The sequence below is a fragment of the Mastacembelus armatus genome, chromosome 18 (assembly GCF_900324485.2).
Source record: "Mastacembelus armatus chromosome 18, fMasArm1.2, whole genome shotgun sequence".
Classification (NCBI taxonomy): domain Eukaryota; kingdom Metazoa; phylum Chordata; class Actinopteri; order Synbranchiformes; family Mastacembelidae; genus Mastacembelus; species Mastacembelus armatus.
Genome location: NC_046650.1, coordinates 1560102 through 1576652, shown reverse-complemented (window position 1 = coordinate 1576652; position 16551 = coordinate 1560102). Strand labels below are relative to the sequence as shown.

The 16551-nt window shown below is 39.0% G+C and overlaps 1 protein-coding gene across 2 annotated transcripts in view; it reads left to right on the top strand.

The window, feature by feature from the left end:
- Positions 1-16551, top strand: part of mta2 (metastasis associated 1 family, member 2) — a 46674-nt gene that overhangs the window by 20306 nt on the left and 9817 nt on the right. For both annotated transcript variants that reach the window (XM_026331090.2, XM_026331082.2), the window contains exon 4: positions 16197-16314. In XM_026331090.2, the coding sequence (XP_026186875.1) occupies positions 16197-16314 (118 nt within the window). The remainder of the gene's footprint in view (positions 1-16196; positions 16315-16551) is intronic.

The following is a 16551-nucleotide window of genomic DNA, read 5'->3' as shown; positions in this document are numbered from 1 at the left end:
GTGTTAAACAGCCTCATGGTTATGAACTCTTTAAAGTTAGAATAAAGTTTACAAAGTCCATACATATAAATTTTATGTATGGGTGTATAAATGAATAGGACCTTCTAGGAAAAGCTTTGAATGAATGCAATTGCTGGATACTCTGCATGGGTGATATGGCAGTAGCAAGTTGTCTATAGGTTGTGTGTGAGTCCATGTTGGTGTGTACATTGGTGCCACTGGTGTCTGTGTATGTATATGTGTTTTTCACGTTTTGTGAATATTTGCTTTTGTGTGTCTGTGTATGTATCGGTGAATGTATATATGCGTGTCTCTTTGTGCGAATGTCTGTCCATGTGTGTGTCTGTGTGGGTGAGTCTGTGTATGTATGAATGTTTCTGTGCATCTGTGTTTATGCAGTCATGTGTGTAATTGTGAGTGTGCGTCTGAGTACATCTGGACGTGTGCGTCTGTGTATGTCTATGTATGCATGTGTGCATGTGTATTCATGTGTGTTATTGAGTGTGTGTGTCCAGGAGTGTATCTGTGAATGTGCCTGTATGTGTGTGTCTGTTTGTGTACACATTATCTCTGTATGATTGTCTATTTGTGTGTCTGTGTATGTCTGTTCATGTGTGTATGTGCTAACTTGACAGCTGTCTGAAACACAGGATGTAGCAGAGGTTTGACATCAGTCATCTGATCTACAGCAGCTGTGTTTACAACTGCTCTTCAGGTTACCATGGAGATGTCACCTGTTTACCATCTGTTAGACAGATTAACCTGAAATAACCCCCTCGAACTCTGGCTGACCATGACTAGACCGTGACTCCTATTGAAAAATTCTGTGATTTTATGAGAGATAAGACTCTACTGATCGCGATGGTGTGAAAAATTTGTCTGTGAGGTTGGAACTGTGGCCTCTGGAGCAATTTATAAAATCCCCCATCTCAGCTTTCCAGCTCAAAATCCTGCTCTCATTTAACACGGAAGTGAATGGAGCAGTTGGATGGTACTCCTGTCCAATTAAGGCTCAGGACAAAAAATGTGTAAGCCTGGTGGTTTTGGTGGTCACATTTTCTTAATCTAGACAAGTTTATCTACTACTATTGAGAAAATGGTGTATCAAGAGGCAAAACTGTGGCTGTGATGGCGAGTTGGAGGGAAAATTTTTTAGAGAATCTTAAGAGCCTCCCTCATGGCTGAGGTCGCCACTCTAGATCTGAATATCCGGCTCCATAGAAACGATGTATTTCTGATTTAACTGTATTTAAGCTCATATACGTGTTTTTTGGCCTTTATTTTGAAACAATACAATACAATAAAAAGGCTTTTATTTTAAAAGCGGAGCATGTTGCAGGAGAGTCACATGACCTTGAATTAACATCTTCACGGGAATTCTAAATATTTATCATAGTTTAGAAAGGTGTGTTAACTTAGACTTTTATTAGACTTAACGTTAGACTTTTATTGTGAAAGTCCAACCATATCCTTCTGGGAGCAGACAGCTGACATTAAAAATGGCCTCAGTTGGAGCCTGAAGCTGTATGCCAATAGCCAATGTACATTTTAAGATCATCTTGATGTTTCAGGGCTTTTATTTTGAGAAAATGCTATTTCAGGGCTTTTCAGGACAAAGTACTGCAGGAGACTCTTGGGGCCTTTTACTAGAATCTGTATGTTATTTTGAATATTCCTAATATTTTCCAAAAATGTAATATCTCTATGTAAATAACTGTAGACTTTTATTGTGAAAGTTACATTGTATGGAATTCTCATTGAAAATGTATGGTGGGTTTCAATCATCGCCACAGAAACACCAATCAAGATGCCACGACAAACAAAATTTGGATAACTTTTTGCCTCCCTCATCTTTAGATGATTTTGACCAAATTTGAGTTCATTCGGTCAAAAGCCCTAGGACGAGTTCGTTAAAGTATGAAGTGCGCAAAAATGGCAAGTTTCGCAATTTTCAAATTTCAATCCAATATGGCCGACTTCCTGTTTGTCGTGTGGCATTGCCTTCATAAGCTTTTTTGCTTGCCCCGACAAGAAGAATTTGCATACCGAATTTGGTAGATTTGGCTGTGCTATGAAAAAAATGTCAGTCGGGCTCCCATTGCCGTAATGTATTTTCACTTTTGTAGGGGGTGCTGCAGAGCCTTTGTTTTGAGTTCATTAATGAAACACATATTTTATTATTTTATATTAATATATATTTTTATATATTTTATAAAATTTTCACACAATTCTGAATTTTGGGCAAATTTTCGTGAGTTTTCGAATGTGTTCAGGGGGTCAAATTTGAGTTTGTTTAGCAGAAAAAGAATAAGTATAGCCGCAAACGGTGATGAAAGTCCCTTGCTCTCCGCGATCCGCCATGATCATCCATTGCCGCCCATGACCTGCCCCTACTGCCGAGTTCAGACCGTGTAAGCCAATGATTTCAGTGGGGGCCCTTTAAAAAGCCTGAAAACATGACACCATTGTGTCACCATAGAGTTACATTGTATGGAATTCCTGTTGAGAATATATGGTGGGTTTCAGTCATTGCCATGGCAACACCATCAAAAATAAGGCATGGGTGTTTTAGTTTTTTAAATCAGGATGCCGTAAAGGATTTTTGTGCCAAATTTCATTCATGTGTGACAAACAACATTTTTCGGTCTCCATACAAATTGTCCATAAATGAGCCAAAAAGCGGACATCAACTCCTTGGCTGTGGTACAGGAAAACCTCAAAACTTAATTATAAAATATTGATAACTTTTGATGCCCCACATCTTTAGATGTTTTTGGGTCCGGCTTTTTTGATTGGGATGCCCTAAAGGATTTTTATGCCAAATTCCATGCCAAGTTCTGACAAACTAATTGGTTGGATGTCTGTGGAAATGTTCAGATCATTACACAGGCGGCACTAATGCCTCTATTGTGATTTTGTTAAATCACATGGGTTCAGGACGGTGGGGACTACAATTCATCAATTGGTCTGATTCAAATCCGACAATGCATGTGTGAGTTATCACAATTTGATTGTGGCAAATATGTACGTCAACCTCTGGGGTCCAGCAAGGGAAAACTGTGAAAATTAGCCAAAAAAATTTGGATAACTTTTGCTTCCCCATATGTCTAGATGATGCTGATAAAGAATGAGCTCATTCGGTCAAAAGCTCCAGGACAAGTTCATTAAAGTAGAAGGTGTGCAAAAATGGTAAATTTTGCAAAATTCCCATTGGAAATGAATGGCGGCTTTCGCTGACTGCCAGGGCAACAGCGTTGAAAAAAGGGCATGGATCTGATTGGCTTTTTTGATTGGGATGCCCTAAAGAAGGTTTGTTCCAAATTTGGTATAGTTCTGACAAAGTAAATGTTTTGGTGTGGATGGCAATTTTCAAATTGTTATTCTGCCTATTTTAATTTAGTTAAATCACATGGGTACAGGACAGTGGGGACTACAATTCATCAATTGGTCCGATTCAAAGCCGACAATGCGTGTGCAAGTTATCGCAAGTTGAATGGTTGTTGGTGAGCCAAAAAATGTATGTCTGGGGAAAACTGTGTAAGTTAGCAAAAAAATTTGGATAACTTTTGCAGCCCTACATGTCTAGATGATGCTGACCAAGAATGAGCTTATTTGGTCAAAAGCCCTAGGAAGAGTTCGAAAAAGTACGAGGTGAGGATAAACGGCGAACTCAATGACCTCCAATAAAAATTCACCTTGGTGTACTTCCTCTTGACCGTACAACCTCAACTTGATAACTTATTTTGCTTGCCTCGAAAGGAAGAAGGGTCGTACCTCCCATAGGCCCAATACAAGTTCGCCGTCCTCAGGGGCGCTGTAGAGGCATTGTTTTGAGGTTGTTTACAAAAGCTTTAAATAACAAAATTATCATGCACTGTTGAGTTTTTGAATATGTTCAGAGTCAATTTGAGATGAAAGGTGCAGAAGAAAAAGAATAATAATATTCCTAATGATTTCCAGACCCTAGTCCACCTGTCAATCGTAATATATACATTTTCAGAAAGGTCTCGCGCATCCCCACATCATGGTGGGGACTGGGTCAGTGCCCCATGCCACCTGGGGGACCCCTGGCACCCCTTGCCTTCACTTTCAGTGGGCTAGGGCCTAATTAAGAAAGGTAATTTCTGAAGAAATTAGGAGGAAAGTAGAAGGAAACAAAGAAACACAAAGAAAATATAGGACAAATAAAGAGGATTGAATGGGAATAAATGTAAGAAAGAAAGGTGAAGAAAGAAGTAGGAATATAAAGAAACAAAAAAATAATCAAATAAAGGGGGTGAACATGTCCTGCCAAGTGCTTGGTAAGGAATGAAAGAAGTATGAAAAAAGGAAAAAATTATGTTCATTGCTAGAAAGGCTGGAAGGGAAAGAATGTGCTGGAAAAGAGCACATTACTAGCATTTCTTTCTTTATTTTGAAGCCATGTCATGGGATTTATTTTTGAAAAAGCTGCATGCTGCAGGAGAAGTGACTTTGAGTTAAGATCTGCTATTTAAATTTGAATATTTATGCCAGTAGCCAGTGTCCATTTTAAGCTCATGTTACTGTTTCTTGGCTTTTACATTGAAAGAATAGTAAAAGGCTTTTATTTTGAAAGGACAATGTGCTGCAGGAGACTCACATGATCCTAGATTACAATCTTAACTTTATTCTGAATATTCCTCATACTTTCCAAAGATGTAATAACTTCCTATAAATAATTGTAGACTTTTATTTTGAAAGTCCAAACATGGCCTGCTGGGAGAAGACGCCATGCCTGAGTTAGTGCCTGAAGTTGTATGCCAATAGCCAAAGTGCGATTTAAGTTCATATTACTTTTTCTTGGCTTTTATTGTGAAAGAATGCAATGCTGGCTTTTATTCTGTAGTGGTGTCCAAATCGCTAGTAACTGAAAAGTAGTGCCCTAAAAATTCCCCACAATGCATTGTAAAAAAACGCGGAAACGCCCGAAAGTTATAAATATAGATTCAAGAGTGTAGCTGAAAACTCGAATGTGCATTTCCTGAGGAAAATTCGTGTCATTGCTGAAAGCACACTGTTGTTGCCACTTGCAATAGATGCCGAGGAAGTTGACAATTATGTCACATCACAAAAATTGAAAAAAGGGATCTTAGATGGGATTGAACCCGGGTGTACTGCGCAACAGACGTGCGCCCTACCCAGTGAACTAGAGGTATATCAGCTGAGGTATGAGCTCAGCTATCTTTTAGCCCATAAGAAGTAAGCACATTCTACCTAGAATGAACACCATCAGAAGCTAATGCGACACAAACTCGCAATTTCCTCCCAAAATACTCATTCTATGGGAGAAATTCTTTGACTACTAGATTCATAACATCTTGTACAACAACAGCATTCGCAGTTTGTCCCTACTGGAGTTACAATGATGGCGTGAGAGCAGGTTAGACAGACAGCCTGAGACAAGTGCTGCTGGCAGTAAATTTCTGTTGGAGTCCATGAGACAGAAACATGACTCGCCTGTCAATTAAGGCTCCGATTGCAAAAACTACAACTCCTGTGGATTATGTCGATGAGGCGAGACAAGAGGCATGTTCTGAGGTGAGTTTTGTGCTTGTAGAGTTAAAATTGAAGCCATGAGAGCAGTTGAGAGAATGTTTTGTGGTCGAAAAAACAGGCAGTTCTACGCTCTAAATGGTGACATCGCACACTGTGAAACTGAGAAAAACGCTGTAACATCCCTCTCTTTAGACTTAAATGAACAAAAAACTATACAAGATGGAGCACAACCCTGACAGATTAAAGATATTAACGTATTTTAAAATTCAAATGGAATCTCTAGCTGCACATATGCCAGAGATATAGGCTCATGGAAAATGGCCTGTTTCAGTAAAGTCGGATCATTTGTCCCATTCATTCCAATGGGACATTTTTAATTTTTAAAAATTCATATAAAATCACAGAGATGAGATACAAACAGCATAAGTAATAGCACGGGTTGCCAAAACATGGTTAACACTTTAGAGTTGGAACCATTTTTCTAGCTGTAAGCGTGTAGGAGTTGTAGGTGAATCCAAAATTCCATCCAAAAAACGGATGGAAGAAAATATAATAATAATAAATAGTGAGGATAACAATAGTGTGATTGCTGGAACTATTGTTATACTATAGTGTTACTATTGTTACATTATTCACAAAGACACTAAATGCTAACGCGGCGCAAACTTGCAATTTCCTCAACAAATAATCACTCTACGGGAGAAATTCTTTGGCTGGCTAGCTTCCTAACAAGGCTTTTATTCTGAAAGGACAAAGTGCTACGGAAGACTCATGGGACCTTATTCTAGAATCTGGACTTAATTTTCAATGTTCCTTATGCTTGACAAATATGTAATATCTTCCTATAAATAACTGTGGACTTGTATTGTGAAAGTCTGACAATGTCCCGGGAGCAGACACCATGGATGACATTAAAAATGGCCTCAGTTGGTGCCTGAGGCTGTATGCCAATAGCCAACGTCCATTTTGAGATCGTGGTGATGAGAAAATGCTCTAAAAAGGCTTTTATTTTGAGAGGACAGACTCATGGGACCTTATACTACTGTAGAATCTGGACTTATTATGCCAAAAACACCATGAAATGTAAACTGCGATTAATGAAAAACTGTGAAAAGATATGAAAAATCTGAATACAACATTAATATATAAATGCCTTCAGACCTGTTTAAAGGTTGAATGGTGTTTCTGAAAGTATGCTGACATAGTTAAAGCTGAAAGAGGACAAAGTTAAAGAGGATTTGACCATTCCGACCATTCATTTCAATGGGAAAATTTTCTGACAAAACCTGGAATATCTAAAAGATATCGCCGATTAAAGTAGAAACAGTTTCTCCGTCGTATGGTGTAGGAGGAGATAGCAGAATAATATTCAAGAGAAACTCTTGCTTATTACACAGCAAGCCCAAGACATGTTCTTCATTTTTTTAAGAGAAAGAACGAAGAACATATCTTGAGATTGCTTGTTGTACAGCAATCCCAAAACTAGACAAATACATTTCCTGCAGAAAATGTGTGTGAATGCTGAAAACTGAAAAGAGTTGCTGAAAACTGCTGAAATGCATTGCAGAAAAAGCTGAAGTCTGAAATGCAATGCTGAACGATCCTAGAAGCTGAAATATAATATACAAGAAGACAGTGTAGTGAAGGGACTTTGTAGTAGGATAGAAGAGAAGGATGGCAGAACTGAAGGAATTAAATATAAGTTAAAGAAAAGGCAAGAATGAAACAGAAAAAAGTGAAATTGTAAAGAGACTGTGGAGACAAAGAATATGTGGTTTGAAAATGTTGTTGAAAAGTGATGTGTAACCAAAGCAGGAATATTTGAAGGAAGGTTTTCTTAGAGAAAAATAAGACAAGGAAGGAAGGAAAGACTTCCTTGGGAATAAATGAAGGAATGAAAGCAGTATGAATAAAAAGTCAACCGATGTTCATTGCTAAAAAGGCTGGAAAGGGAAAAATGTGCTGTAAAAGAACAAATATTAGCATTTTCTTTCTTTCTTTGAAACCATGTAATAAAAAGGCTTTTATTTTGAAAAGGCAGCACGTCACAGGAGGCTCATGTGACCTTATGTTAAGATCGGAACTTTAATTTACTTTGCAACACTAGAGTAATTTCATATAAATAACTGTAGACTTTTTATGTGAAAACGAAACATGTCTGAAGACAACAGTGCTCACTTTAAAATGGCCTCAGTTGGTGTCTAAAGCTGTATGTCAATACACAAAGTTGATTTTAAGCCCGGTGTACCCGAAGTAAACCCACGCAAGCACGGGGAGAACATGCAAACTCCACACAGAAAGGCCGGGTTGCAAACCCAGGACCTTCTTGCTGTGAGGCAACAATGCTAACCACTCATCCACCATGCTGCCCTGAAACCATACAATTATGAATATTTATCATAGTTTAGAAAAGTGCATTAACTTCCTGCAAATAAGAGTAGACTTTTATTGTGAAAGTCAAACTATGTCCTCCTGAAGAAGACAGGCAGACAAAATGACCTCAGTTGGTGTCTGAAGCTGTATGCCAATTACAAAAGTCCATTTTGAGGTCATGTTGCTGTTTCAGGACTTTTATTTTGAAAGAATACTATAAAAAGGTTTTTTTCATTTTAAAAGGACAAAGTGCTACAGGAGACTCGTGATCTTAGATTACAATCTTAACTTTATTTTTAATTTTCATTATACTTTACAAAGGTGTAATAACTTCCTACAAATAACTGTAGACTTTTATTGTGAAAGGCCGGACATGGCCTCCTGGGAGAAGACATCATGGCTGACGTTGAAAACGTCCTATGTCAGTGTCTAAAGCTGTATGCTAATAGCCAAAGTATCTGGAGGTTGAGTCATGGCAACTGGACTTTCAGTTTCAAGGTCAAAACGTTTCACCACCCATCCAGGTGGCTTCTTCAGTCTGAGAAAGGCTGGACTGGAACCTCCAATTTATCTCACAGGTTAGTTTCACTCCACCCCTAGTCCCATAGACTCACTAGGTAAGCTAAGTAAATCAGGTGAGAGTCGTTAGACCCACGCCCCTGAGTTGGTTTCACTACCCACCTGGCCTGAATAGGCTTATTAGGTGAACAAAGGAGTGAGAGCCCAGGTGAGGGTTGTTAGGATCTAATGGTGGACTCATGTGACTCCTCTGATTCACCAACTGGCTGTAGAGTCTGTGCTTCCTGGGAACAATTGATTTGTTCCTTAATTTGCTGGGAACAGATGAAAGGGCAGCCTGGTAGATTGAAGACAGATTATGTCTGAGCCCTCCACCCCTGTTAAGGGAGGGCATACACGACATTGCTCCTCTCTAGTTTTGGCTTCTGGTCTTTAGGGTGAACCAGTCTCTGTCTCAGTGTGTTGGTGGTTTTGAAGTGAACTGGTATCTGACGTTTCCCAAAAATTTGTTTAAGGCTCTCTGACACACCTGCTACGTAGGGAATAACCAGGTTTTTCCTCTGTGGAATATGTAGTGAGTACGCCATGTTGTAGTGGTGTCCGAATTGCTAGTAGCTGAATAGTACTCTCAAAATTTCCCCCAATGCATCGTAAAAAGTAGTGAGCACCGATGGTCACTAGATGGGCAGAATAGATTGTCATGCATTGCATGGATGAAAAAACGTCAGAAACCTATGATATTAGAAATATAGATTCAAGAGTGTAGCTGAAAATTATGAACAGATGGTGAAGGTATACCTTTTAAGAAAACATTTGGGATGAGATAAATACATTTTTACCACTAAATTATTAAATTAATAAAAAATAATTAGTCTATAGTGCACTATGTAATGTTCCACTATATAGTCATTTGAGGGGTTAGGGAGTAGGGTGGACATTCAGACACAGGCCATGCGTAACAGCAATGGACATTAGGCAGCCAGTCAGCCTAATTACCAACCACAGACAGCTGTGGTCTCTGTTACTGCTGTGTGAGCTGTTGCTATGGTGACCTGAGCCCAGAGTGGGAGGGGGAGTGACAGTGACACAGCACTTTAGGCAGACAGTACAGGAGAAGCTCAGAAAACTTCCTTACAAAATGGAGGATTACAGAAAAACTATAGCACCTATCGAAATATTCTTCACAACGAAGAGTTTGTGAACACATTCCAAAAAATGAAGGACTACTGGCGAGTTAGAAACAGCCTTCATTTGTGCTTTTCACCAGAACTCCTGGACCTCTTTTATAATGGGAGCGAATGAGAGATTGAGCAGTCACTCTCTGTGATTTTGGCCACCCGGTGGAAAAACCGTAGGTCCTATCAAAACTAGAATAGCATTACCTGAAACAAGACAAAAAATTTCTACTATTTTTGAGAAAATGGTGTATCAAGAGGCAAAACTGTGGCTGTGACAGCGAGTTAGAGAGAAAATTTTTAGAGAAACTTAACGGCTTCTCCCACTCCAGCTGATGTCACCACTCTAGCTCTGAACATTTTGAAAAGAACTAAAAACAGCAAAAAAAACTTAAACTGTGATTAATCAAAAACTGCAAAAGATATCAAAAAATTGAATACAAGAATAATAGCTTAATGCCTGCAGACCTGTTTAAAGGTCAAATGATGTTTCTAGCTGAAAGTATGCTGACATAGTTAAAGCTGAAAGAGGACAAAGTTGAAGATGATTTTAACCCTCTGGGATCTGAGGGGGTTTTGGGGGCCTGGACAAATTTTGACATGTCCTGACATTTGTGCTTTTTTCAGTGTCTTTTAAACATATTAATGTCTAAAGTATGGTAACACTGTAATCAGCACAAAATTGGCTACAGTAACATGTGAGCAGCAAGTTTATACATGATTGTGTTTTTTAGAAAAAAGTGTTTATGCATGGTCAGTGAAAAACTACAATTTTTTACTCACTGAAATAAGACCATAAAACACAAACAGAACATTGGTTCACAAGACCTTGGAGACCTGCATGTTGTAGGCTAAAGTGTTTACTTCAGAGTGCTGTGAATGTCATCTTGTTCACACATTCACAGTAAACAATACACTGATTTAAATTTTCTAAGACACTTTTTGTCCAGAAAGACCATATGCAAGAGGGTGTGTCTAAGAATGAATAGTCATGTGATTTACCTGAGAACACAAAAGACGCACTGAACGACCAGACAAAGACGTGCATAATGAGCCTTTCAGTCAATGTAGATGGGACGGATTAGTGCAGCACAATACAACACAATGAGGAGCCAAACGATCCTCATTTGAGTTAAAATCAGTGTTTTTACTCTGAGGACAAGCTAAACTATTTCTCTGTGTGGAATACAAGAAGCGCTTCATGACGTGCGTAACGCGCCATCGTCCAAACGCGCCGAAAAAGTGAGTAAATTCTATGATGAAGTTTGACGTTTTATGTCATTTCTCGGGGGTGTGCACATATTTACCTGGTTCACCTGAGATTATTTACATGTCAACAGTGGACAGTGTACAAGGCGGGACCGCATTACCTGTAATGAGGTGAGACAGGAAAAAACGGACTTCTCCTTACGTTCATACGGATTAAATAAAAAGTGATGATTTTTTTTCGACTTGAATTGTTTCACTCAAAAGAAAACATTTCAAGCTTTCTAGCTAATTCTCATTTTTATGAGCCAAATATTCGCTGAGATTGTGGTTGTTTTATTTACGCGTCTGTGAAGAGAAATGGCAGAGACAGAAAAGGCCGAGAGCGCACCCTGTCGGCTTTCTTTATTTAAAAAAAGCACAACATTTTGTTGTTATTATGATGGTATACCACTAAAACTAGACCCTTTACAGATTTGAATGATATGATGTACGATCAGAATTGACGGAGTAATTTAAGTTTGTTTCGGCCTTATCAGGAAAAGATGCGTCAAAATGCGCCGGCGCGTGCGTCGACCCAAGAGGGTTAACATTCTCTCCGTTCGTTTCAGTGGGACAAAAAACTTTTAAAAAGCTATAAAGCTTATAAAAGGTATAAAAAAGTTGAATACAAGAAATAATGTCCTTAAAAGCTGCACGTTTTCATGGTTGAATGGTCTTTCTAGCACAAAGTATGCAAAAGGAGTTAGACGTCAAAAACGTACAGAAAAATAATAAGTAGCTATAATAAAGACACACTAAAGAATGCTGAATCAGCATTCGCACTACTAAAGAATTTTTGAACCCGAGAAGAACATTACTTGGGATTGCTTGTTGCACATCAAATATTCAACTTCTATCTTATTAACTGTTGTTTTAATGTAATTGTTTCAGCTAATGGAGTTCTTTTATGATAAAAAGGACAAAAATTACTGAGTATATGACAACGTATGAAAAAGATAGCTGAAGGGCTTTGTTATGGCATCGGTGTGTTTATATCCTACTCAGTAGTTTGTGGACAACAGTGATTATGTGAAATCCTAGTCATCTAGTTATCTAATGGAAAACCTCACACTTCACATCATAAATACTGTACATGAATGAGCAACGTAAAACATTACAGTTTTACCATTTAACTGAGAATTAAGACAATGTGGACAGCACATTTTCTGTTACTGTCCTGCACAGATACACACAGATAGTAGTTACTGGCATTATACACTGTATGAGTGTGATTGGGTGCAGTATAGTCTGTTCTTGTGCATTGTATTGGGTGCACCCTAAATTTTTTTTCCATGCTTTTTAGTAAAATCAGTGCACCTTGTAAACTCAGTACAAGGTCATCATCGCTTGATGAACAATCTCTGTAGTGCAACTTTTTAGAACCCATACTTGCATATTGGCATTTCACATGAAACCTTGGCAGGCACTTGAGTAATTGGTTGTAATGCTATTGTATGTCGCAACTGTTCCTTAACCTCTCAGCATGCTGGCTTTACACACATAACAACTAGCTGTCTTACTTTTCGGCATTATGGTAAAATGTGGAATGGAATCCCGATCGGTAATCTGTCTCACGTTACTTTACGTCAGTGTTTCTCAAACTGTGGGGCGTGACGCCGTGACAGATGGGGCGCAGCGAACGGGAGTAAATTAGTCTAATTTTGTGTATATCCTAATTCATAATTTTCTTTACTGACAAACACCATACACGCAAAATAAAACAACCACATACAAAGAAACGTGTCATTAAAAAACACAAAGAGAGGGAAACGAGGAACCATGATGTGGGAAATAAATGTTTAACGTCGGCACTTAATTGTAGCGGAACAATAAGCAAACCTTCACACAGCGACGCAATGATTAGTGGGCATAACAATGGATAAATTTGTTACACGTACCCCTAAAACAGCAGGCGACTCCACGCCAGCAGACAAAAACACGACAGACAGTAAGGTAAATCAAGCAAAAAGCCAGCCAAAAAGAAAATACGATGAAGCCTACCTGGGTCTTGGATTCACAGTGGGGCTGGTGGGGGCAGAGGAGAGACCCATGTGAGACCCAAGAAATTAAAAAGACACTTAGAAACAACGCACCCCAATCTCGTCAATAAACCACTCGACTTTAAAAGAAAATTGGCAGTATACCGTCAGCAGGAAAATCGAATGGTAAAATGGTAATCTTTTTTTTTTGCACAGAATGCAACATGCCTAAGTAATTACACAATTTCACTTTCATTTTATTTATTTTGAACTCTCTATTATTTATTTAGAAGTTATTTTGAATAAATTTGAAAATTTTAAGTTTGAAATAAGTTTCATTGTCATTTTTTGGGGTGAAGTGGAGCTTGAAACTTTATGCTCGGCCTTAAGTGGGGAATGGCAGGAAAAGTTTGAGAACCACTGCTTTATGTTAACGTAACGCCTAATATTACACTAATATATTACTCATGAATCTATTACTCCTAGCATCCTAGTTCATATTTCACCCTTTCATTACCTGAGACACTATTCCCATACCAATGCAACCTTGATTATTATTTGATAAAGGAACTGTTTTCTGTCTGTACAGCCAGCATCTCAAAGTGTTGCAAAAAGCATCTAGTTTGCCCTTACAGCACTAAATCTGTGGTGCCAGTGTAAAGAGAGATGTTTTTAAAGTGATTTTGGGGGCATTTTTGCCTTTATTTAAAAGAAACAGGAAAACTTAAGGAAGTAGAGGTGTGTGAAATACGTGTCCTCCAGCCAGTAATCCAACCATAGACATTGTGATTATGTGGTATGTGCTGTACCTACTGGACAACTAGGTTGCCCTTGGAGAGCCCTACTGGAGCAGCCAAGGAGCAAGATTTTATTGTTGTAAAATACATTGGTGGCACTTTAAGTCATATGACAATAAAATCTTTGAAGGCTGCACTTTTGGTGAGTGGATAGCAGGTTGGGTAGTGTGGCCAGAGACTTGAAACTGTTCTTTAATTTAACTGCCTTAACGTTGACATGCTCTCAGTCTAGCCTTGTTGGTATGAGTGAGAGGGGAAATGCAAAATAATACATTTCAGGCCATGGACAATCTATTGTATAGCACATGAGTCTTTTGATTCAGCAAAGTTTTGGTTGATTTGTATGGATTTAAAAGAAAATTAATTCCTCCATCGACTAGTTATATATGCTTAGTTTTCAGCTGACATTGGGCACCCTGTACAGGTCACCAGTCTATCAGAGGACTGACATGTATAGACAGACAACTACCCACATTCACTTATGGACATGTTTTGAGCAATATAGAATTATCACTTAGTTCCATAGACTTGGAACTTAAAAATTTCATTTTAGAGAACAAATTTTGTATCTTAACATTATTTATAACTGCATAACTTTATAACTTAAGTGATAAAGGCCTGTCCTTACATTGCAATAACTCCAGCCTAAGGTCCGCTTCACTGTACCTGGAAGTTGAGCTAAATTTGTTATTTGCTGCAAGTTAACAATAGACTGCTGTTCACACTCCATGCATACTGCAGGACTAGGGAAGGCTCAATCGGGTAAGTTGACTGCAACTCTGGGTTAGCCTCCGGTAAAACTATGCAGGAATAGGCTAGTCTGGAGCGAAACATTTCCATCGCTGATTTTGTTAGACTTATCAAAATAAGCCTGACTTTCTTTTTTAAGAGTTTAATTATAAGTTGTACTTTATGACACACTCCTTGTCTAATTATTTGGAAACTTGCTTAGAATGCTAGGATCCTGTACCAGTGATGATGTGTAGAGGTGCCTCCTCTATGCTGCTGCTCATTTTGTACTAAACATCACTTTTATCTGCCTCCTCTCTCTCCTCCTTGTACACACACACACACACACACACACACACACACACACACACATCAGTTCTTTGTGCAGAACAAAGGCCCTTGATCTGTCCCTGAGGGCCACAGCATGCAATGGGTTAATTCTGAGTTGCTTCGTGTCTTTGTCAGAGCAAAGTGTGTGTGTGTGTGTGTCAGCTTGTGTGTTTGTATGTAGAATGAGACACTTTAAGTGCCTGTCGCTCCTTGTATGTATATGTGGTGTGTGTGTGTGTGTGTGTGTGTGTGCGCGTGTGTGCGTGCGTGCGCGCGCGTGTGTGTGGGGAACTGGGGATAAATGTTGGGGGGATGGGCGCCTCAGGTTGGGTACACAGGGTTTCCTGCTTTGTCTGGCAGGGACTAACCGGACAGGGGGAGGAGGGGAGTGGGGGTTGAGAGGTTAACAGAAAAGGGGTGTGGCCTAAGGTACTGTCCCTCTTTCTCTCTCTCTCTCTCTCTCCCTCTCCCCCTTGCCCTCACTGACAGGGTTTCCTGTGGCTGAGTGCAGGGGCGGAGTCCAACAAGATGGAGTGATATAGTCCCTCCCCTCCAGCTTGCAACAAATTACTCACCCTCCTGAAATTAGGAATGCGCAGTCTAGTGGACAAATACATATGCACACATATGCACAAAGCTAGTTTTTTTTTTTTTTTTGTTATGTCTGACTAGCTGGAAACATGGGTGTCATATGGAGTTTTTAATGTGAATTTAATAACTGTGGTTTTGTGCACTGCAGTTGAAATTTCACCAGGAAGCCCTCAGGACAAGTATTTTTTGTGACTGCTGATTTGATGACCTTTTGAACTTTGCAGAGAATTAACAAAATATTAAGTGCTGCAATTGGAAGCAAAGGCAAAAAAAGCAAAGTAAGAAATTATCCCAGATGACATGAACAGCAGAAGGTCATTACATGAAAGTAGTGCTATAAACATAGCAACTAGGTTTTAAGGCCATGTTCAGGCAGGCAACAGTACTTGTGTGAACAAAGGCAGCCCGGTAGATTGCATTTTGGAAAATGCCCTGTGTAATTCCACAGTTTAACTGATGATAAGGGTGGAAAATACAATAATGAGACAGAAATGAATGAGTGAATGAAATAAATGACAAATTAAAGTGCAGGTGTCACATTGAAATCTCTGAGAGTTGATGCATTCATATTGTGTCTAGGTATAATTCACCATATTGTCCAGGGGTACCTGGTTTGTTGAGATGGAGGATAAAAAAGATTTTACTGTAAAATCCTGTCTCACAGTATTGTAAGCCTCAGTGCAGTATGGTGGCATCTGTAAAGGCATTAGACTTGCATCTATTACTCATATTGCCCTTCAACAAGCATTCAGCAATGCTCTTCATTTAAAGAGTAAGAATCCCTAAAAAACTTTAAAGATAATGTATTTCTATTTGACATTATGTCTGGCCCACAGGAAGAAAAGTTGTACACTTTAAATCCGTCACTTTAAATCCAGCATGTCAGTTTGTATCTGTTGATGAGTGTGTATGTTTATCCTGTGATAATGTGTTTGTAGGAGAATTTGAGGAGGAGTCAAAGCAGCCGGCACTGTCTGAACAACAGAAACACCAGCTCAAGCACAGAGAACTCTTCTTGTCTCGACAGTTTGAGTCTCTACCTGCTACTCATATACGGTATGTGTTTATTAACCCAGATGTCTGACAGAGCTGCAGTTCAGTTTGAGAGACCTGCCATCCATGCACATTTAGGACTAAACTACTCAGTAAATAGTCCCTGATGCTCTAGCTGTTCATGCAGTGATTGGTTCTCTTCCTGTACAGGCCATCCCATTTTATTGCCCTTCAGTCATTCATGAGTGAGCAACACATATATACAACACACACATATATATAAAAAAAAAAAAAAAAAAA